The sequence below is a fragment of the Petromyzon marinus genome, chromosome 64, assembly GCF_048934315.1.
Source record: "Petromyzon marinus isolate PM22_M1 ecotype Great Lakes invasive population chromosome 64, UKy_Petmar_22M1.pri1.0, whole genome shotgun sequence".
NCBI lineage: Eukaryota > Metazoa > Chordata > Hyperoartia > Petromyzontiformes > Petromyzontidae > Petromyzon > Petromyzon marinus.
The window spans coordinates 8,274,895-8,298,591 of NC_133730.1; the positions used below are offsets into that span (position 1 = coordinate 8,274,895).

Sequence of the window (23,697 nt, forward strand, 5' to 3'; positions counted from 1 at the left end):
ACGTGTGTAGGTATGTGGGTGTGCTGGTACGTGTGTAGGTATGTGGGTTAGCTGGTACGTGTGTAGGTATGTGGGTGAGCTGGTACGTGTGTAGGTATGTGGGTGTGCTGGTACGTGTGTAGGTATGTGGGTGAGCTGGTACATGTGTAGGTATGTGGGTGAGCTGGTACGTGTGTAGGTATGTGGGTGACCTGGTACGTGTGTAGGTATGTGGGTGTGCTGGTACGTGTGTAGGTATGTGGGTGAGCTGGTACGTGTGTAGGTATGTGGGTGAGCTGGTACGTGTGTAGGTATGTGGGTGTGCTGGTACGTGTGTAGGTATGTGGGTGAGCTGGTACGTGTTTAGTTATGTGGGTGAGCTGGTACGTGTGTAGGTATGTGGGTGAGCTGGTACGTGTGTAGGTATGTGGGTAAGCTGGTACGTGTGTAGGTATGTGGGTGTGCTGGTACGTGTGTATGTATGTGGGTGAGCTGCTATGTGTGTAGGTATGTGGGTGAGCTGGTACGTGTGTAGGTATGTGGGTGAGCTGGTACGTGTGTAGGTATGTGGGTGTGCTGGTACGTGTGTAGGTATGTGGGTGAGCTGGTACGTGTGTAGGTATCTGGGTGAGCTGGTACGTGTGTAGGTATGTGGGTGATCTGGTACGTGTGTAGGTATGTGGGTGTGCTAGTACGTGTGTAGGTATGTGGGCGAGCTGGTACGTGTGTAGGTATGTGGGTGTCCTGGTACGTGTGTAGGTATGTGGGTGTGCTGGTACGTGTGTAGGTATGTGGCTGATCTGGTAAGTGTGTAGGTATGTGGCTGATCTGGTACATGTGTAGGTATGTGGGTGTGCTGGTACGTGTGTAGGTATGTAGGTGAGCTGGTACGTGTGTAGGTATGTGGGTGAGCTGGTACGTGTGTAGGTATGTGGGTGTGCTGGTACGTGTGTAGGTATGTGGGTGAGCTGGTACGTGTGTAGGTATGTGGGTGTGCTGGTACGTGTGTAGGTATGTGGGTGATCTGGTACGTGTGTAGGTATGTGGGTGAGCTGGTACGTGTGTAGGTATGTGGGTGAGCTGGTACGTGTGTAGGTATGTGGGTGTGCTGGTACGTGTGTAGGTATGTGGGTGTGCTGGTACGTGTGTAGGTATGTGGGTGTGCTGGTACGTGTGTAGGTATGTGGGTGTGCTGGTACGTGTGTAGGTATGTGGGTGAGCTGGTACGTGTGTAGGTATGTGGCTGATCTGGTACGTGTGTAGGTATGTGGGTGAGCTGGTACATGTGTAGGTATGTGGGTGAGCTGGTACGTGTGTAGGTATGTGGGTGTGCTGGTACGTGTGTAGGTATGTGGGTGTGCTGGTACGTGTGTAGGTATGTGGGTGATCTGGTACGTGTGTAGGTATGTGGGTGAGCTGCTATGTGTGTAGGTATGTGGGTGAGCTGGTACGTGTGTAGGTATGTGGGTGAGCTGGTACGTGTGTAGGTATGTGGGTGAGCTGGTACGTGTGTAGGTATGTGGGTGAGCTGGTACGTGTGTAGGTATGTGGTTGAGCTGGTACGTGTGTAGGTATGTGGGTGAGCTGGTACGTGTGTAGGTATGTGGGTGAGCTGGTACGTGTGTAGGTATGTGGGTGTGCTGGTACGTGTGTAGGTATGTGGCTGATCTGGTACGTGTGTAGGTATGTGGCTGTGCTGATCTGGTACGTGTGTAGGTATGTGGGTGTGCTGGTACGTGGGTAGGTATGTGGGTGAGCTGGTACGTGTGTAGGTATGTGGGTGAGCTGGTACGTGTGTAGGTATGTGGGTGAGCTGGTACGTGTGTAGGTATGTGGCTGATCTGGTACGTGTGTAGGTATGTGGGTGTGCTGGTACGTGTGTAGGTATGTGGGTGAGCTGGTACGTGTGTAGGTATGTGGGTGAGCTGGTACGTGTGTAGGTATGTGGGTGTGCTGGTACGTGTGTAGGTATGTGGGTGAGCTGGTACGTGTGTAGGTATGTGGGTGTGCTGGTACGTGTGTAGGTATGTGGGTGATCTGGTACGTGTGTAGGTATGTGGGTGAGCTGGTACGTGTGTAGGTATGTGGGTGAGCTGGTACGTGTGTAGGTATGTGGGTGTGCTGGTACGTGTGTAGGTATGTGGGTGTGCTGGTACGTGTGTAGGTATGTGGGTGTGCTGGTACGTGTGTAGGTATGTGGGTGAGCTGGTACGTGTGTAGGTATGTGGGTGAGCTGGTACGTGTGTAGGTATGTGGCTGATCTGGTACGTGTGTAGGTATGTGGGTGAGCTGGTACATGTGTAGGTATGTGGGTGAGCTGGTACGTGTGTAGGTATGTGGGTGTGCTGGTACGTGTGTAGGTATGTGGGTGTGCTGGTACGTGTGTAGGTATGTGGGTGATCTGGTACGTGTGTAGGTATGTGGGTGAGCTGCTATGTGTGTAGGTATGTGGGTGAGCTGGTACGTGTGTAGGTATGTGGGTGAGCTGGTACGTGTGTAGGTGTGTGGGTGAGCTGGTACGTGTGTAGGTATGTGGGTGAGCTGGTACGTGTGTAGGTATGTGGTTGAGCTGGTACGTGTGTAGGTATGTGGGTGAGCTGGTACGTGTGTAGGTATGTGGGTGAGCTGGTACGTGTGTAGGTATGTGGGTGTGCTGGTACGTGTGTAGGTATGTGGCTGATCTGGTACGTGTGTAGGTATGTGGGTGTGCTGATCTGGTACGTGTGTAGGTATGTGGGTGTGCTGGTACGTGGGTAGGTATGTGGGTGAGCTGGTACGTGTGTAGGTATGTGGGTGAGCTGGTACGTGTGTAGGTATGTGGATGAGCTGGTACGTGTGTAGGTATGTGGCTGATCTGGTACGTGTGTAGGTATGTGGGTGTGCTGGTACGTGTGTAGGTATGTGGGTGAGCTGGTACGTGTGTAGGTATGTGGGTGAGCTGGTAAGTGTGTAGGTATGTGGGTAAGCTGGTACGTGTGTAGGTATGTGGGTGAGCTGGTACGTGTGTAGGTATGTGGGTGTGCTGGTACGTGTGTAGGTATGTGGGTGAGCTGGTACGTGTGTAGGTATGTGGGTGATCTGGTACGTGTGTAGGTATGTGGGTGTGCTGGTACGTGTGTAGGTATGTGGGTGAGCTGGTACGTGTGTAGGTATCTGGGTGAGCTGGTACGTGTGTAGGTATGTGGGTGATCTGGTACGTGTGTAGGTATGTGGGTGTGCTGGTACGTGTGTAGGTATGTGGGCGAGCTGGTACGTGTGTAGGTATGTGGGTGAGCTGGTAAGTGTGTAGGTATGTGGGTAAGCTGGTACGTGTGTAGGTATGTGGGTGAGCTGGTACGTGTGTAGGTATGTGGGTGTGCTGGTACGTGTGTAGGTATGTGGGTGAGCTGGTACGTGTGTAGGTATGTGGGTGATCTGGTACGTGTGTAGGTATGTGGGTGTGCTGGTACGTGTGTAGGTATGTGGGTGAGCTGGTACGTGTGTAGGTATCTGGGTGAGCTGGTACGTGTGTAGGTATGTGGGTGATCTGGTACGTGTGTACGTATGTGGGTGTGCTGGTACGTGTGTAGGTATGTGGGCGAGCTGGTACGTGTGTAGGTATGTGGGTGTGCTGGTACGTGTGTAGGTATGCGGGTGTGCTGGTACGTGTGTAGGTATGTGGCTGATCTGGTACGTGTGTAGGTATGAGGGTGTGCTGGTACGTGTGTAGGTATGTGGGTGAGCTGGTACGTGTGTAGGTATGTGGGTGAGCTGGTACGTGTGTAGGTATGTGGGTGTGCTGGTACGTGTGTAGGTATGTGGGTGATCTGGTACGTGTGTAGGTATGTGGGTGAGCTGGTACGTGTGTAGGTATGTGGGTGAGCTGGTACGTGTGTAGGTATGTGGGTGTGCTGGTACATGTGTAGGTATGTGGGTGTGCTGGTACGTGTGTAGGTATGTGGGTGTGCTGGTACGTGTGTAGGTATGTGGGTGTGCTGGTACGTGTGTAGGTATGTGGGTGAGCTGGTACGTTTGTAGGTATGTGGGTGAGCTGGTACGTGTGTAGGTATGTGGCTGATCTGGTACGTGTGTAGGTATGTGGGTGAGCTGGTACGTGTGTAGGTATGTGGGTGAGCTGGTACGTGTGTAGGTATGTGGGTGTGCTGGTACGTGTGTAGGTATGTGGGTGTGCTGGTACGTGTGTAGGTATGTGGGTGATCTGGTACGTGTGTAGGTATGTGGGTGAGCTGGTACGTGTGTAGGTATGTGGGTGAGCTGGTACGTGTGTAGGTATGTGGGTGATCTGGTACGTGTGTAGGTATGTGGGTGTGCTGGTACGTGTGTAGGTATGTGGGTGAGCTGGTACGTGTGTAGGTATCTGGGTGAGCTGGTACGTGTGTAGGTATGTGGGTGATCTGGTACGTGTGTAGGTATGTGGGTGTGCTGGTACGTGTGTAGGTATGTGGGCGAGCTGGTACGTGTGTAGGTATGTGGGTGTGCTGGTACGTGTGTAGGTATGTGGGTGTGCTGGTACGTGTGTAGGTATGTGGCTGATCTGGTACGTGTGTAGGTATGTGGCTGATCTGGTACGTGTGTAGGTATGTGGGTGTGCTGGTACGTGTGTAGGTATGTGGGTGAGCTGGTACGTGTGTAGGTATGTGGGTGAGCTGGTACGTGTGTAGGTATGTGGGTGTGCTGGTACGTGTGTAGGTATGTGGGTGAGCTGGTACGTGTGTAGGTATGTGGGTGTGCTGGTACGTGTGTAGGTATGTGGGTGATCTGGTACGTGTGTAGGTATGTGGGTGAGCTGGTACGTGTGTAGGTATGTGGGTGAGCTGGTACATGTGTAGGTATGTGGGTGTGCTGGTACGTGTGTAGGTATGTGGGTGTGCTGGTACGTGTGTAGTTATGTGGGTGTGCTGGTACGTGTGTAGGTATGTGGGTGTGCTGGTACGTGTGTAGGTATGTGGGTGAGCTGGTACGTGTGTAGGTATGTGGGTGAGCTGGTATGTGTGTAGGTATGTGGCTGATCTGGTACGTGTGTAGGTATGTGGGTGAGCTGGTACGTGTGTAGGTATGTGGGTGAGCTGGTACGTGTGTAGGTATGTGGGTGTGCTGGTACGTGTGTAGGTATGTGGGTGTGCTGGTACGTGTGTAGGTATGTGGGTGATCTGGTACGTGTGTAGGTATGTGGGTGAGCTGGTACGTGTGTAGGTATGTGGGTGAGCTGGTACGTGTGTAGGTATGTGGGTGTGCTGGTACGTGTGTAGGTATGTGGGTGAGCTGGTACGTGTGTAGGTATGTGGGTGAGCTGGTACGTGTGTAGGTATGTGGGTGTGCTGGTACGTGTGTAGGTATGTGGGTGAGCTGGTACGTGTGTAGGTATGTGGGTGAGCTGGTACGTGTGTAGGTATGTGGGTGTGCTGGTACGTGTGTAGGTATGTGGGTGAGCTGGTACGTGTGTAGGTATGTGGGTGAGCTGGTACGTGTGTAGGTATGTGGGTGAGCTGGTACGTGTGTAGGTATGTGGGTGTGCTGGTACGTGTGTAGGTATGTGGGTGAGCTGGTACGTGTGTAGGTATGTGGGTGAGCTGGTACGTGTGTAGGTATGTGGGTGTGCTGGTACGTGTGTAGGTATGTGGGTGAGCTGGTACGTGTGTAGGTATGTGGGTGAGCTGGTACGTGTGTAGGTATGTGGGTGAGCTGGTACGTGTGTAGGCATCTGGGTGAGCTGCTATGTGTGTAGGTATGTGGGTGAGCTGGTACGTGTGTAGGTATGTGGGTGAGCTGGTACGTGTGTAGGTATGTGGGTGAGCTGGTACGTGTGTAGGTATGTGGGTGAGCTGGTACGTGTGTAGGTATGTGGGTGTGCTGGTACGTGTGTAGGTATGTGGGTGTGCTGGTACGTGTGTAGGTATGTGGGTGAGCTGGTACGTGTGTAGGTATGTGGGTGTGCTGGTACGTGTGTAGGTATGTGGGTGAGCTGGTACGTGTGTAGGTATGTGGGTGATCTGGTACGTGTGTAGGTATGTGGGCGAGCTGGTACGTGTGTAGGTATGTGGGTGAGCTGGTACGTGTGTAGGTATGTGGGCGAGCTGGTACGTGTGTAGGTATGTGGGTGAGCTGGTACGTGTGTAGGTATGTGGGTGTGCTGGTATGTGTGTAGGTATGTGGGTGAGCTGGTACGTGTGTAGGTATGTGGGTGATCTGGTACGTGTGTAGGTATGTGGGTGATCTGACCCAGCGTGGAGACGTCCTTGAGCAGAGCGTCCAGGTGCTCACGCTCGGAGGCACTCGCCTGGTGCAGCCAAGCGAGCATGTCACCCACGTAGCTGCACGTGACACAGTGACACACACAGTGATAGTGACACACACAGTGACACAGTCACCCACGTAGCCGCACGTGACACAGTGACACAGTCACCCACGTAGCTGCACGTGACCCAGCGACACAGTGACACACACAGTGACACAATCACCCACGTAGCTGCACGTGACACAGTGACACACACAGTGATAGTGATACACACAGTGACACACACACACACAGTGACACACAGCGACACAGTGACACACACACACACAGTGATAGTGACACACACACAGCGACACACACAGTGATAGTGACACACACAGTGACACACACACACATAGTGACACACAGCGACACACACACACACACAGTGATAGTGACACACAGCGACACAGTCACCCACGTAGCTGCACGTGACACAGCGACACAGTGACACACACAGTGATAGTGACACACAGCGACACACACACACACAGTGATAGTGACACACAGCGACACACACACACACACAGTGATAGTGACACACGGTGACACAGTGACACAGTGACACAGTCACCCACGTAGCTGCACGTGACACAGTGACACACACAGTGAAAGTGACACACACACAGCGACACACACAGTGATAGTGACACACGGTGACACAGTCACCCACGTAGCTGCACGTGACACAGTGACACACACAGTAATAGTGACACACACACAGCGACACACACACACAGTGATAGTGACACACGGTGACACAGTCACCCACGTAGCTGCACGTGACACAGCGACACAGTGACACACACAGTGATAGTGACACACGGTGACACAGTCACCCACGTAGCTGCACATGACACAGCGACACACACAGTGATAGTGACACACAGCGACACACACACACACAGTAATAGTGACACACGGTGACACAGTCACCCACGTAGCTGCACGTGACACAGCGACACAGTGACACACACAGTGATAGTGACACACATAGCGACACACACACACAGTGATAGTGACACACGGTGACACAGTCACACAAACAATGCCAGTGACACACACAGTGACACACACACACAGTGATAGTGACACACGGTGACACAGTCACACACACAATGACAGTGACACACACAGTGACACACACACACACACAGTGACACACACACACAGTGACACACACACACAGTGATAGTGACACACACGGTGAGACAGTGACACACACGGTGAGACAGTGACACACACACACAGTGACACACACACATACACACAGTGATAGTGACACACAGTGATAGTGACACACCCACAATGATAGTGACACACAGCGACACACACACACACAGTGATAGTGACACACACAGTGACACAGTGACACACACAATGACAATGACACACACACAGTGATAGTGACACACATGGTGACACAGTGATACACACACAGTGATAGTGACACACAGTGACACACACACAGTGATAGTGACACACACGGTGACACAGTGACACACACACAGTGATAGTGACACACAGTGACACACACACAGTGATAGTGACACACACGGTGACACAGTGACACACACACAATGACAATGACACACACACACACACAGTGATAGTGACACACACGGTGACAGTGACACACACACAGTGACAGTGACACACACAGTGACACAGTGACACACACAATGACAGTGACACACACACAGTGATAGTGACACACACCGTGACACAGTGACACACACACAGTGATAGTGACACACAGTGACACACACACAGTGATAGTGACACACACCGTGACACAGTGACACACACGGTGACACAGTGACACACACGGTGACACAGTGACACACACACAGTGATAGTGACACACAGTGACACACACCGTGACACAGTGACGCACACAGTGATAGTGACACACACAGTGACACACACAGTGACACAGTGACACACAATGACAGTGACACACACACAGTGATAGTGACACACAGTGACACACCCACAGTGATAGTGACACACACAGTGACAGTGACACACACAGTGACACACACAGTGACACAGTGACACACACAGTGACACCCACACACAGTGACAGTGACACACACACAGTGATAGTGACACACACAGCGACAGTGACACACACAGTGACAGTGTCACACAGCGACACACACACAGTGATAGTGATACACACGGTGACACAGTGACACACACAATGACAGTGACACACACACACAGTGACAGTGACACACACAGTGATAGTGACACACACAGTGACATAGTGACACACACAATGACAGTGACACACACACACAGTGATAGTGACACACACAGCGACACAGTGACACACACAGTGAGTGGCACACAGCGACACACACACAGTGATAGTGACACAGTGACACACACACAATGACAGTGACACACACAGTGACAGTGACACACACGGTGACACAGTGACACACACACAGTAATAGTGACACACAGCGACACACACACACAGTGATAGTGACACACATGGTGACACAGTGACACACATAATGACAGTGACACACACAGTGACAGTGACACACACACAATGATAGTGACACACACGGTGACACAGTGACACACACAGTGACAGTGGCACACAGCGACACACACACAGTGATAGTGACACACACAGTGACACAGCGACACACACAGTGATAGTGACACACAGCGACACACACACAGTGATAGTGACACACACGGTGACACAGTGACACACACACAGTGATAGTGACACACAGTGACACACACCGTGACACAGTGACGCACACAGTGATAGTGACACACACAGTGACACACACAGTGACACAGTGACACACAATGACAGTGACACACACACAGTGATAGTGACACACAGTGACACACCCACAGTGATAGTGACACACACAGTGACAGTGACACACACAGTGACACACACAGTGACACAGTGACACACACAGTGACACCCACACACAGTGACAGTGACACACACACAGTGATAGTGACACACACAGCGACAGTGACACACACAGTGACAGTGTCACACAGCGACACACACACAGTGATAGTGATACACACGGTGACACAGTGACACACACAATGACAGTGACACACACACACAGTGACAGTGACACACACAGTGATAGTGACACACACAGTGACATAGTGACACACACAATGACAGTGACACACACACACAGTGATAGTGACACACACAGCGACACAGTGACACACACAGTGAGTGGCACACAGCGACACACACACAGTGATAGTGACACAGTGACACACACACAATGACAGTGACACACACAGTGACAGTGACACACACGGTGACACAGTGACACACACACAGTAATAGTGACACACAGCGACACACACACACAGTGATAGTGACACACATGGTGACACAGTGACACACATAATGACAGTGACACACACAGTGACAGTGACACACACACAATGATAGTGACACACACGGTGACACAGTGACACACACAGTGACAGTGGCACACAGCGACACACACACAGTGATAGTGACACACACAGTGACACAGCGACACACACAGTGATAGTGACACACAGCGACACACACACAGTGATAGTGACACACACGGTGACACAGTGACACACACACAGTGACAGTGACACACACAGTGAAAGTGACACACACAGTGACACAGTGACACACACAATGACAGTGACACACACACAATGATAGTGACACACAGCGACACACAGTGATAGTGACACACACGGTGACACAGTGACACACACACAGTGATAGTGACACACAGTGACACACACACACAGTGATAGTGACACACACCGTGACACAGTGACACACACGGTGACAGTGACACACACACAATGACAGTGACACACACAGTGACAGTGACACACACGGTGACACGGTGACACACACACAATGACAGTGACACACACAGTGATAGTGACACACACATTGATAGTGACACACACAGCGACACAGTGACACACACAGTGACAGTGACACACACACACAGTGATAGTGACACACACGGTGACACACACACAATGACAGTGACACACACAGTGACAGTGACACACACACACAGTGATAGTGACACACACGGTGACACTGACACACACACAATGACAGTGACACACACAGTGATAGTGACACACACGGTGACACTGACACACACACATTGATAGTGACACACACAGCAACACAGTGACACACACAGTGACAGTGGCACACAGCGACACACACACAGTGATAGTGACACACACACAGTGACAGTGACACACACACAGTGATAGTGACACACACGGTGACACAGCGACACACAAACAGTGATAGTGACACACATGGTGACACAGTGACACACATAATGACAGTGACACACACAGTGACAGTGACACACACACACAGTGATAGTGACACACACGGTGACACAGTGACACACACACAATGACAGTGACACACACACACACAAAGACAAAGATCCCCCGTATAGCCTTAACAGACTGTAGGGGCAAGTGCTGTTAGCGAGCACCTATGAAGGCCGGAACGGTACACGAGGGGGTGGGTGGCCAGCACCACGCCCGACCGCCTTTGTCTCCCCAGTGGCGATGTTTTTATTCACCGCACCAGGTACCCATTTGAGGCTAAGTCGACCTAGGGGAGGCCCAGGACCGGTTCAGATAATCGTCACTGGTGTTGGTCGTGAGCGGGAATCGAACCCGGGTCGCCAGGTTCATAGCAGGGCGTAGCGCTAACCGCTACACTACCGCTCCCCACAGTGACACACACACAATGATAGTGACACACTACTGATCGTGATGATGATGCTGCTGCTACTACTGACGATGCTACTGATCCTGATGATGATGCTGCTGCTACTGATGATGCTACTGATCGTGATGATGCTGCTGCTACTGACGATGCTACTGATCGTGATGATGCTGCTGCTGCTACTGATCGTGATGATGCTGCTGCTGCTACTGATCGTGATGATGATGCTGCTGCTGCTAATAACGCTACTGATCGTGATGCTGCTGCTGCTGCTACTGATGATGCTACTGATCGTGATGCTGCTGCTGACGATGCTACTGATCGTGATGATGCTGCTGCTGCTACTGATTGTGATGATGCTGCTGCTACTGATGATGCTACTGATCGTGATGATGCTGCTGCTGCTGCTACTGATCGTGATGATGCTGCAGCTACTGATCGTGATGATGCTGCTGCTACTGATGATGCTACTGATCGTGATGCTGCTGCTGACGATGCTACTGATCGTGATGATGCTGCTGCTACTGATCGTGATGATGCTGCTGCTGCTGCTCCTGATCGTGATGATGCTGCTGCTACTGATGATGCTACTGATCGTGATGATGCTGCTGCTACTGATCGTGATGATGCTGCTGCTGATGTTACTGATCGTGATTATGATGCTGCTGCTACTGACGATGCTACTGATCGTGATGATGATGCTGCTGCTACTGACGTTGCTACTGATCGTGATGATGCTGCTGCTACTGATGATTCTACTGATCGTGATGATGCTGCTGCTGCTGATCGTGATGATGCTGCTGCTACTGACGATGCTACTGATCGTGATGATGCTGCTGCTGCTGCTGTTGCTGCTGCTACTGATCGTGATGATGCTGCTGCTGCTCCTGATTGTGATGATGCTGCAGCTGCTACTGATCGTGATGATGCTGCTGCTGCTGCTGCTACTGATCGTGATGATGCTGCAGCTACTGATCGTGATGATGCTGCTGCTACTGATGATGCTACTGATCGTGATGCTGCTGCTGACGATGCTACTGATCGTGATGATGCTGCTGCTACTGATCGTGATGATGCTGCTGCTGCTGCTCCTGATCGTGATGATGCTGCTGCTACTGATGATGCTACTGATCGTGATGATGCTGCTGCTACTGATCGTGATGATGCTGCTGCTGATGTTACTGATCGTGATTATGATGCTGCTGCTACTGACGATGCTACTGATCGTGATGATGATGCTGCTGCTACTGACGTTGCTACTGATCGTGATGATGCTGCTGCTACTTATGATTCTACTGATCGTGATGATGCTGCTGCTGCTGATCGTGATGATGCTGCTGCTACTGACGATGCTACTGATCGTGATGATGCTGCTGCTGCTGCTGTTGCTGCTGCTACTGATCGTGATGATGCTGCTGCTGCTACTGATCGTGATGATGCTGCTGCTGACGATACCGCTGATGATGCCACTGCCGATGATAATGAGGACGACGCTGATGTTGCCGCCTCACCGCAGCGGGTCGTGGGAGTGCATCTCGATTGGCCGCGGGGTCCCGCCGGGCCCCCCCCGTGTCAGCGCGTCGATGAAGCCCCTCACGACCGCGCTCCTCCGCCCCGTGCCAAACTCGTCCAGCGTGTACCTGGCACCGGCGGTGGGGGGGGTAGCGGGGGGACAGGGTCACTGTTAAACCGAGGAACTACTGTACAGGGTTCGATCCAGAACCGAACGCCTGCTGCTGTATATTTGGAGTTTGCGTATCTCTCTCTCTCTCATCATCACGGTGGCTAGGAGATGTTAACTACCGCTCCTGGTATACAGGAGGTCGTGAGTTCAATCCAAAACCGAACGCCTGCTGTATATTTGGAGTTTGCGTATCTCTCTCTCTCTGATAATCATCACGGTGGCTAGGAGATGTTAACTACCGCTCCTGGTATACAGGAGGTCGTGGGTTCGATTCAGAACTGAACGCCTGCTGTATATTTGGAGTTTGCGTGTCTCTCTCTCTCTCATGCTCATCACGGTGGCTAGGAGATGTTAACTACCGCTCCTGGTATACAGGAGGTCGTGAGTTCAATCCAAAACCGAACGCCTGCTGTATATTTGGAGTTTGCGTATCTCTCTCTCTCTGATCATCATCACGGTGGCTAGGAGATGTTAACTACCGCTTCTGGTATACAGGAGGTCGTGGGTTCGATCCAGAACCGAACGCCTGCTGCTGTATATTTGGAAATTGCGCGTCTCTCTCTCTCTCTCTCTCCCCGTGATCGCGTGGATTTTTCTCCGGGTCCTCCGGTTCTTCCCTCCAAATTTAGAATCAACATCACCACGCGTTCCGACTGGTTGGCTGCAAAACATTTCCACTGCCTCGGGCGATCATCTGTGGCCAGGGTCGCCTCTGACAAAGAGCTACGCAGCTCAGTGGGCCTCAACCTGGTAGAATAACATCGTTGAATCGTAATTGTATATACAGAGTAAAACCTTGGATTGCGAGTAACTTGGTTATGCGAGTGTTTTGCAAGACGAGTCAAACATTTTTTTTTAAAATAATAAAAATATAAAACAATAAAATTCTCACGACGTTTCGACTGCAACACACAAGCAATCATCATCGGGTGTGAAAACCACAGCAAGAAAATTTGAAAAAAAGTGGCGTTTGTTTTTTAACGTTAGCACCACGGAGAGCGATTTGGCAGTCATTCAGATGGACGAGTCCATCTATGTTCGGAAAAGAGGAGGGGGGGAGACGAAAATAATGGATGGACTCGTCCATCTGAACAAACTGTCAAATCGCTCTCCGTGGTGGTAACGTTAAAAAACAAACGCCACTTTTTTCAAATTGTCTTGCTGTGGTTTTCACACCTCATGATGATTGCTTGTGTTGCAGTCGAAACGTCGTGAGAATTTTATTGTTTTATATTTTTATTATTTTTATTGTTTCCCTTCTACGTGGTGACTTTACCGAAAGAACCAAGAATATGAATCCCTGCAGTCACGAAAGCTTTAAATCAACATTTTAAATAAATATTAATTTACTAACCGAGCGAGGGTCTTGCAATACGAGCAGTGTACGTGTATACGCTTTGTCTGCCGAGCATCACGTGATCACACAACTGATATACGAGTGCTTTGATATACGAGTGCTTTGGATTACAAGCACGTTTCCGGAGCGAATTATGCTCCTCGCAATCCAAGGTTTTACTGTACATACTGTTGTTAAGTGACGTGCTGACCGTTCCTACACTTTGCACTCCGATCGTGTTTTTGTAACTGTGTGTTGTTGTAACGTTCTGACCCCGTGCCCATTACTGGACATACGTGAAAAAATTACCTTTATAGCTCAACGGTTTGCTCCGGTGTAAAAATATATCGCGATTCTTAGCGGGCTTGCGGGAAACGCGGTTCCAGGAAGGGGCGTATGCTTGCAAACGGCTGCAGAGTCTAGCGTACAACTCACTGCCACCGAACCATCGTCGATTCGGTGGCGGAGGGTTAACTGCATTCAGTCATCGGGAACGGAATGGGGAGTGAACGCAAACGATGACCACCGCGGCTCGGCACGTCTCTGAGGTCGCAAGACGGAGCACCGGGGCCGCCGCGAGGGAGCGTCGTCGCCGGCGGCGAAGCCTCGCCGCGGGCGACCGGCTCAACGCGGTCAGCGGCGACGCCTTCAAAAGCAAAACGCCGCTGCCGCCGCCGCCGCCGCCGCCGCCGCCGCCTCTCCAACCGCGATTCGGTGGCGAAACCTCCCGCGGGCGTCTTGGGAACGGGCGAGGTGGTGGTGGTGGTGGTGGAGGGGGATGGTGGTGGTGGTGGTGGTGGTGGCCTCACTTGAGCAGCACGGGGCGGTCCTGGAGTGCCCCGACGGCGCGGGAGAGCACGCCCGCCACGTCGCACGAGTCGTGCGTCATGCTGCGGCACTCCCCTGCGCGTGCACGCGCACAAGAGACAAAGGGACACACACACCCCCGCCCGCCCCCGGGGCTTAGCCTCCGGCAGGCGGTCGGGGCAAGCGTGCACGGAAGCGAGCGGCACCTACGAAGGCCCGGCGCGGACGCACTCGCGTGCAGCTCCGCGCGCTCAGCAGCGCGTGGCGACGTTTGAAAGTCGTAGCGGGTACTCGTTCGAGGCCGAGCCGAGCTAGAGGAGGGCCCAGGACCGGTTCGTGTAATCGTCACTCACACGCACGCACGCACACGCACGCACGCGCACACAAACGAACACTCGCACACACATAAACTCGCACATTCCCACACTCGCGCGCACAGCCAAAGGCAAAGTCTCCCGCGGAGCCTCTAACAGACTTTTCGAGGCAAGTGCCGTTCGCGAGTAGCGGCGAACTTCGAAGGCCGGAGCGGCACACGAAGGGGTGGGTGGCCAGCATCACGCCCGGCCGCCTTTTTCGATCCGGTGCCGATGTTTACACACCGCACCAGGTGCTAATTTTGAGGCTGAGCCGGCTTAGGGGAGGCCCGGGACCGGTGCAGATAATCGTCACCGGTGTTGGTGGCCCGTGAGCGGGAATCGAACCCGGGTCTCTGCAGGGTTTCGTAGCGCAGCGTGCCAACCACCGCGCCACCGGTCCCCAGATAAAATCGTTTCGTTGTTTAAGTTCATGCGAGCCTGGCCCTGAGTGAGTCTATGTGGTCTATGCCCGGAGAAGTCACCTTGGGCCCAGCGGTAAAGTCTCTCATAGGCGGCCTCCTGGTGTAGAGCCATCTGCTCCATGATCTCCAGGCTGAGGGTGGAGGAGGGGGGGGGGGGGGGGCGAGAGGGTGGGTGAGTGGGCGGGTGAGCAAGTGGGTTAGAACATGGATTGCTGGGTGGGCGGGCGGACTTATGAGTCATTTAGTGGGAAGGTGAGTGAATGGGTGATTGGGTGAGCGAGTGAATGGGTGGGAGGGTGGGTTAGTGAACGGGTGAATAGGTAGGTGCATGCGTGAATGGGTGGATGGGCGAGCGAGTGAATGGGTGGGAGGGTGGTGAAGTGGGTGGGTGAATAGGTAGGTGCGTGAGTGAATGGGTGGATGGGTGAGCGAATGAATGGGTGGGTGGATGGGTGAGCGAGTGAATCGGTGGGTGAATGGGTTAGCGAGTGAATGGGTGGGTGAGTGAGTGGGTGAACAGGTAGGTAGGTAGGTGCGTGAGTGAATGGGTGGATGGGCGAGCGAGTGAATGGGTGGGAGGGTGGATGGGCAAGTGACTAACCCACGGGTACCCATGGGTACTATTACGTACCCATGGGTAACTCACAGGTACCTGCACGTACCTGCGAGTGACCCGCAAGGCGAGTCGGAACAAAGCTGTACTAAAGGATTGCTGTTCAGGCGTGCGTCTGGATCGCGTTCACGTCGCGTCTGTCCTGCCACCACGTCGCCACCACCCACCCACCCACCCACTCACCCACCCACCCACCCACTCACCCATTCACCCACCCACCCACTCACCCACTCACCCACCCACCCACTCACCCACCCACCCACTCACCCACCCACCCACCCACCCACCCACTCACCCACCCACTCACCCACCCACCCACCCACCCACTCACCCACTCACCCACCCACCCACTCACCCACCCACCCACCCACTCACCCACCCACCCACCCACTCACCCACCCACCCACCCACCCACTCACCCACCCACTCACCCACCCACTCACCCACCCACCCACCCACCCACTCACCCACCCACTCACCCACCCACTCACCCACCCACCCACCCACTCACCCACCCACCCACCCAACCACCCACCCACCCACCCACTCACCCACCCACCCACTCACCCACCCACTCACTCACTCACCCACCCACCCACTCACCCACCCACCCACCCTCACCCACCCACCCACCCACTCACCCACCCACCCACCCACTTCTACCAATTACACTCAGCATGGCTCTCTTTTGTTCTCCCCTCGTTAAACAAAAAATCAACTCCACATGCTCTTTGGTTCTTCCGGTAAAGTCACGTAGGTGTTAAATAAAACAAATCACGACGTTTCGATTTCCGCACGAGCAATCGTCGTCGGGTGTGAAAAACCACAGCAAGAATGTTTTTTTTGCTTGCCGGAGACAGAGAGAGTGAGAGTTGCCGTGGTAAGAGGTTATAGAGGTAAGAAAGGGGTAGGAGCACGGGGGCAGAGGGAGGCGTGTGGGGTAGGGGGAGCGCTGCGTAAAGACGCGAGGAGAAGGCCGTGGACTTGACCGTGAGAACCAAAGCGTACGGATCCCTGCAGTCACGAAAACGTCAAATCGAGATTCAACTCGACACGGTTTGCCGCAGGACAACGCCGCCGCCAATGCCGCCACCTCCGCCGCCGCTGGCATCGGATCGTGTAACCCGTGCGTGCGTACCCATGGGTAACCCCGCACGTACCTGCCTGGTGACTCGCAAGGCGAGTTGGAATGAAGTTGAACTCAAGAACCCGCGGGTTGCCCGCAAGTAGCCGCGGGTTACCTGCGACCCACTCCGCAGAGCGGGTGGTGGTGGCGGTGGGGGGGGGGGGGGGGGGGGGGGGTGGGTGGGGGCTTGCCGTACCCGGCCGTCTGCTGATTGGTCCTCAGCAGCACTTTGACGTCGCTGTGGATGCACTTCACCCGGGCCAGAACGTCGAAAAATTCCTGCGGTGGTACGAGGGGGTGTGGGGTGGGTTGGGGGGAGGGGGGAGGGGGGTGATGGAAAGAAAAAATAAATGTCTGCGTACTTCAACACGAGTAAAGACAAATCGTGCACGCGCATGGACGCTGGAACGTTTAGCCGCGGCCCCGTCTCGTGGCAATGATAATCATCGTCGTCGATCATTCATATCACTCGTTGCGAGCGAGTGAGCAGGTGACCAAGCGCCCGTGCGAGCGTGTGAGCGTGTGATCGTGCGAGCGTGCGAGCGTGTGATCGTGTGAGCGTGTGATCGTGTGAGCGTGTGATCGTGTGAGCGTGTGATCGTGTGATCGTGTGAGCGTGTGAGCGCGTGAGCGCGTGAGCGAGTGAGCGTGTGAGCGCGTGAGCGTGTGAGCGTGTGAGCGTGTGAGCGAGTGAGCGTGTGATCGTGTGACCGTGTGATCGTGTGAGCGCGTGATCGCGTGAGCGTGTGAGCGCGTGAGCGCGTGATCGTGTGAGCGTGTGATCGTGTGATCGTGTGAGCGTGTGAGCGTGTGAACGTGTGAGCGTGTGACCGCGAGAGCGTGTGATCGTGTGATCGTGTGAGCGTGTGATCGTGTGAGCGTGTCATCGTGTGATCGTGTCATCGTGTGATCGTGCGAGCGTGCGAGCGTGCGATCGTGTGATCGTGTGATCGTGCGAGCGTGTGATCGTGTGACCGCGTGAGCGCGTGAGCGTGTGAGCGTGTGAGTGTGTGAGCGTGTGAGTGTGTGAGCATGTGATCGCGTGATCGTGTGATCGTGTGAGTGTGTGAGTGTGTGAGCGTGTGATCGTGTGAGCGTGTGAGCGCGTTGATCGTGTGATCGTGTGAGCGTGTGAGCGTGTGAGCGTGTGATCGTGTGAGCGTGTGATCGTGTGAGCGTGTGATCGTGTGAGTGTGTGAGCGTGTGAGTGTGTGAGCGTGTGACCGTGTGAGCGTGTGATCGTGTGAGCGTGTGATCGTGTGATCGTGTGAGCGTGTGATCGTGTGATCGTGTGAGCGTGTGATCGTGTGAGCGTGTGACCGTGTGATCGTGTGAGCGTGTGAGCGTGTGATCGTGTGAGCGTGTGATCGTGTGAGCGTGTGATCGTGTGATCGTGTGATCGTGTGAGCGTGTGAGCGTGTGATCGTGTGATCGTGTGAATGTGTGATCGTGTGAGCGTGTGAGCGTGTGAGCGTGTGATCGTGTGAACGTGTGAGCGTGTGACCGCGAGAGCGTGTGATCGTGTGATCGTGTGAGCGTGTGATCGTGTGATCGTGTGATCGTGTGATTGCTTGAGCGTGTGAGCGTGTGAGCGCGTGATCATGTGAGTGTGTGAGCGTGTGATTGTGTGATTGTGTGAGCGTGTGAGCGTGTCATCGTGTGATCGTGTCATCGTGTGATCGTGTGATCGTGTGATCGTGCGAGCGTGCGATCGTGCGATCGTGCGAGCGTGCGAGCGTGCGATCGTGTGAGCGCGTGAGCGCGTGAGCGCGTGAGCGTGTGATCGTGTGATCGTGTGAGTGTGTGATCGTGTGATCGTGTGAGCGTGTGAGCGTGTGATCGTGTGATCGTGTGAGCGTGTGAGCGTGTGATCGCGTGATCGTGTGAGCGTGTGATCGTGTGATCGTGTGAGCGTGTGAGCGTGTGATCGTGTGATCGTGTGAGTGTGTGTGAGCGTGTGACCGTGTGATCGTGTGAGCGTGTGAGCGTGTGAGCGTGTGATCGTGTGATCGTGTGAGTGTGTGATCGTGTGAGTGTGTGATCGTGTGAGCGTGTGATCGTGTGATCGTGTGATCGTGTGAGCGTGTGATCGTGTGATCGTGTGAGCGTGTGAGCGTGTGACCATTTGACCATTTGATCGCTTGACTGTGTGAGCGTGTGAGCGTGTGATCGTGTGATCGTGTGAGCGTGTGAGCGTGTGATCGTGTGAGCGTGTGAGCGTGTGATCGTGTGCGCGTGTGACCGTGTGATCGTGTGAGCGCGAGAGCGAGCGAGCTTGTGAGCGACCGTGCGAGCGTGTAATCGAGCGTGTGTGAGCGTGCCAGTGAGCGAGTAATCGTGTGAGCGAGCGATTGAGCTTTCCAAGTCAGAGAGCGAGCAGATCGTCTTTGTTTCCATGGCAAGGTGGGGGGGGGTGGCGGTGGTGGAGGGCTGTTACCATGGTGATGGAGGAGTCCCTGGACCCGCGGAGGATTCGAACCTCCTCCGCCGTGAGCTGGAAGCGCGAGAGGAAGGCGTCTGCTACTCGGGCTCGCACGCCCAGCCGCTGCCTGCACGGACACGGTGGCCAGGAGATGTTGACTACCTCGCCTGGTGTACAGGAGGTCGTGGGTTCGATCCCGACCCTGACGCCTGCTGCTGTATATTTGGAGTCTGCGTGTCTCTCTCATCATCATCATCACGGTGGCTAGGAGATGTTAACTACCTCGCCTGGTGTACAGGAGGTCGTGGGTTCGATCCCGACCCTGACGCCTGCTGCTGCTGCTGCTGTATATTTGGAGTTTGTGCGTGTCTCTCTCTCTCTCTCTCCCTCGTTCTCTCTCCCCCGTGGTCGCGTGGATTTTTCTCTGGCACCTCCGGTTCTTCCCTCCACATTGAGACTCAACGTCACGCGCTCAGAGCATTTGCCTGCCGCTCTACATGCCCACGTGACGACGGGCCGCCACTCCGTTGAGCTGCCACTTGCGGCCAAGTCACACTTCTGCGCAAAGTGCCGCACAGCTCAGTGGGGCCCGCGTTAAGACACAGACCCCCCCCGCCCCCACCGCCGCGTAGCCTACGTAGACAGCAGTGGCAAGTGGTGCACGCGTGTTCGCGCGTGCACAAGGGGCGGGGGCGAACCCGTCGGCCAACACCGGCGACCGGTCCCGGGCCCTTGCGCTAGGTCGACTTAGCCTGAAATGAGGGCCTTGTGCGTGCTGACGGCCACGCGTGGGGCTACACGGCGGGCCTTTGTCCGTGTTTGTCCGTGTGCGTGTTTGTGCGTGTGTGTGCGTGCGTGCGGCTGGGCTCACATCTCAGCCTGAAGTTTCGTCGTCTTCCCGATGAGATCGCGCGTCTCCTCCTTGGTTGCCTGCGCATTTGCACGAGGCTTCGTCTCAACATTCACAGTCACAGGCGACGGCATTGTAGCGCGAAGACGAAAAAAAGCCCTCCGCGCGAAGCCTTAAACGGCCACTGCAGCGACCCGAGAGGGTCGGCGCTGTGACACACGAGGGGCTTTGTGGGTGGGTGGCCAGCACCACGCCCGGCCGCCTTTGTCTCCCCGGTGGCGATGTTCACTACACCACCGCTACACGCCAGGTGCTCCGCTAGAGGCGGAGTCGACCTCCGCGAGGCAAAATTAGGATTGCATTCATAAGTACAGCAGAAGACGCATTCAAAGTTAATTTTAGTTTATTTACGTGCGGCCCTGAAAGCTCGACGTTTCAGGAGGGGCCCTCCACCTCCTCTGGTGACGACTGTCGCCGCTGAGTGAGGTGCGACAACGCGTCACGTCGTGACCAATAACCCTGCCCTCCCAACGCTCACCACCTCGCCCTTTCACCCCTGACCCTCGCCCTCTTGCCCTCTCACCTCTGACTCTCGCCCTCTCACCCCTGAGCCTCGCCGTTTCGCCCCTGACCCTCACCCTCTCGCCTCTGACCCTTGCCCTTTCACCCCTGACCCTCGCCCTCTCGCCTCTGACCCTTGCCCTCTCATCCCTGACCATTGCCCTCTCATCCCTGGTCCTCGCCCTCTCATCCCTGACCCTCGCCCTCTCGCACTCTCACATCTGAACCTGACCATCGCCCTCTCGCCCCTGACCCTCGCCCCCTCGCCCCTGACCCTTGCCCTCTCAACCCTGACCCTCTTCCCCGGGAGCGTGGCTGTGTAACGGCGTCACCGCACGTTCCAGCACTGACCTTGATGCGCGAGGTCATGTCCTGGCAGCACGAGGCCATGGCCTGGACGTCGGAGATGATGCTGTCGAGGTCCTGCAGCGCGGACAGAGAGAGAGTCAACATGTCACGGGGGGCGTCACCGAGATGTTTACCACCTCGCCTGGTATGCAGTAGGTCGTGGGTTACATCCCGACTCGGACGCCTGCCGCACGTTTAGCGTTTGCGTGTCTCTCCCCGTGGTGGCGTGGTTTTTTGTTCCTCCGGGTCCTCCGCTTTTCTCCCGACACGCGTGAAGGGTACACGGGGGTTATAAATTTCAACAGAAGCCAGCCACTTCGTTGAGCTACCATTTGTGATAGCCAGGCCGCCTGTGAAAAACGAGCTACGTAGCTCCTCAGCGGGGCCTCACCTGGCAAAATAAAAAAATAAAAATGTGGGGGCGTGGAAGCAACTTCGTGGGCACGTGTCTTGTGGGCTCCCCCCGCCCACCCATCCCCGTCACCCTCCCTGCCCCCCCCCCCCCCCCCCGTCACCGTCGTTTCTCCCCGCGCGTGTTCCCATTACCGTCACTTTGTGCGTCTCGGGTGTGCAGGTGTCTCCGGGTACCCACCCACCCAACCCCACCCGCACCTCCGTGAAATCGCGGAGGCGTCCGACGACCTGCGTCTCCCGCGGTGTCTCCTCACGTCCCCCCCCACCCCACCCACCCCACCCACCCCACCCACCCCACCCACCCCACCCACCACCCCACCCACCACCCCACCCCGCGTGTCCCTGACCTCCTTGACTTCGCGGAAGCCGCTCACGAACTGCTCGTTGACCCCGAGGCTGCGCCGCTCAATGTCCCCGCGGAGACTCCTTCTCGAGCGCAGGGAGTTGTCCGTGAAGAACTCGGAGAGGGCACGCAGAGCGTCCAGCATGTCCTGCGGGGAGAGACACGGCGGGGGGAGACGCGCGGGGAGAGACACGGCGGGGGGAGACGCAGGGAGAGACACGGCGGGGGGAGACGCGGGGAGAGACACGGCGGGGGGAGACGCAGGGAGAGACACGGCGGGGGGAGACGCAGGGAGAGACACGGCGGGGGGAGACGCAGGGAGAGACACGGCGGGGGGAGACGCGGGGAGAGACACGGCGGGGGAGACGCGGGGAGAGACACGGCGGGGGGAGACGCAGGGAGAGACACGGCGGGGGGAGACGCAGGGAGAGACAGGGGGAGACGCAGGGAGAGACACGGCGGGGGGAGACGCAGGGAGAGACAGGGGGAGACGCAGGGAGAGACACGGCGGGGGGAGACGCAGGGAGAGACACGGCGGGGGGAGACGCAGGGAGAGACACGGCGGGGGGAGACGCGGGGAGAGACACGGCGGGGGGAGACGCAGGGAGAGACACGGCGGGGGGAGACGCAGGGAGAGACACGGCGGGGGGAGACGCGGGGAGAGACACGGCGGGGGGAGACGCGGGGAGAGACACGGCGGGGGGAGACGCAGGGAGAGACACGGCGGGGGAGACGCAGGGAGAGACACGGCGGGGGGAGACGCGGGGAGAGACACGGCGGGGGGAGACGCGCGGGGAGAGACACGGCGGGGGAGACGCAGGGAGAGACACGGCGGGGGAGACGCGCGGGAGAGACACGGCGGGGGGAGACGCAGGGAGAGACACGGCGGGGGGAGACGCGGGGAGAGACACGGCGGGGGGAGACGCGGGGAGAGACACGGCGGGGGGAGACGCAGGGAGAGACACGGCGGGGGGAGACGCAGGGAGAGACACGGCGGGGGGAGACGCGGGGAGAGACAGGGGGACGCGGAGGCACAGGGACAGTTGCAGGAACGTGCGGACGAGCGGGGACACGGGGGGAGACACGGGGGGGGAGACACGGGGGGAGACGCGGGGAGACGTCGGTTAACCTGTGTCTGGGGAGAGAGCGAGGAGGCACAGGACACCGGGCAGGACGCTAAGGCAGAGAGCAGTGGAAATTCCACGTTCCCATGACGAGGGCCAACCGTGTACACGGACAGCCCATGTATCAACCCACTGCCGAAAGAGGGTCACCAGGGGGTTGTTTAACCATACTTCACCACTCTGGTCAGCGCGGGGGATGTTTAACCATACTTCACTACTCTGGTTACCAGGGGGATGTTTAACCATACTTCACCACTCTGGTCA

General features: G+C 55.5%; 1 protein-coding gene and 1 long non-coding RNA gene across 2 annotated transcripts in view; one reads left to right on the top strand and one right to left on the bottom strand.

Annotated features, from left to right (window-relative positions):
• COG6 (component of oligomeric golgi complex 6) overlaps positions 1–22,488 on the bottom strand; it is a 70,271-nt gene extending 47,783 nt beyond the window's left edge. Inside the window, exons 1-9 of the mRNA XM_076054206.1 lie at positions 22,314–22,488; positions 21,556–21,627; positions 20,665–20,723; positions 19,809–19,920; positions 17,568–17,650; positions 15,693–15,763; positions 14,857–14,950; positions 12,539–12,667; positions 6,199–6,290 (exon numbers count right to left, since the gene is read on the bottom strand). Of these exons, the coding sequence (XP_075910321.1) occupies positions 6,199–6,290; positions 12,539–12,667; positions 14,857–14,950; positions 15,693–15,763; positions 17,568–17,650; positions 19,809–19,920; positions 20,665–20,723; positions 21,556–21,627; positions 22,314–22,454 (853 nt within the window). The 5' untranslated portion in view covers positions 22,455–22,488. The remainder of the gene's footprint in view (positions 1–6,198; positions 6,291–12,538; positions 12,668–14,856; positions 14,951–15,692; positions 15,764–17,567; positions 17,651–19,808; positions 19,921–20,664; positions 20,724–21,555; positions 21,628–22,313) is intronic.
• Positions 1–23,697, top strand: part of LOC142906452 (uncharacterized) — a 397,072-nt gene that overhangs the window by 123,784 nt on the left and 249,591 nt on the right. The window lies entirely within an intron of this gene.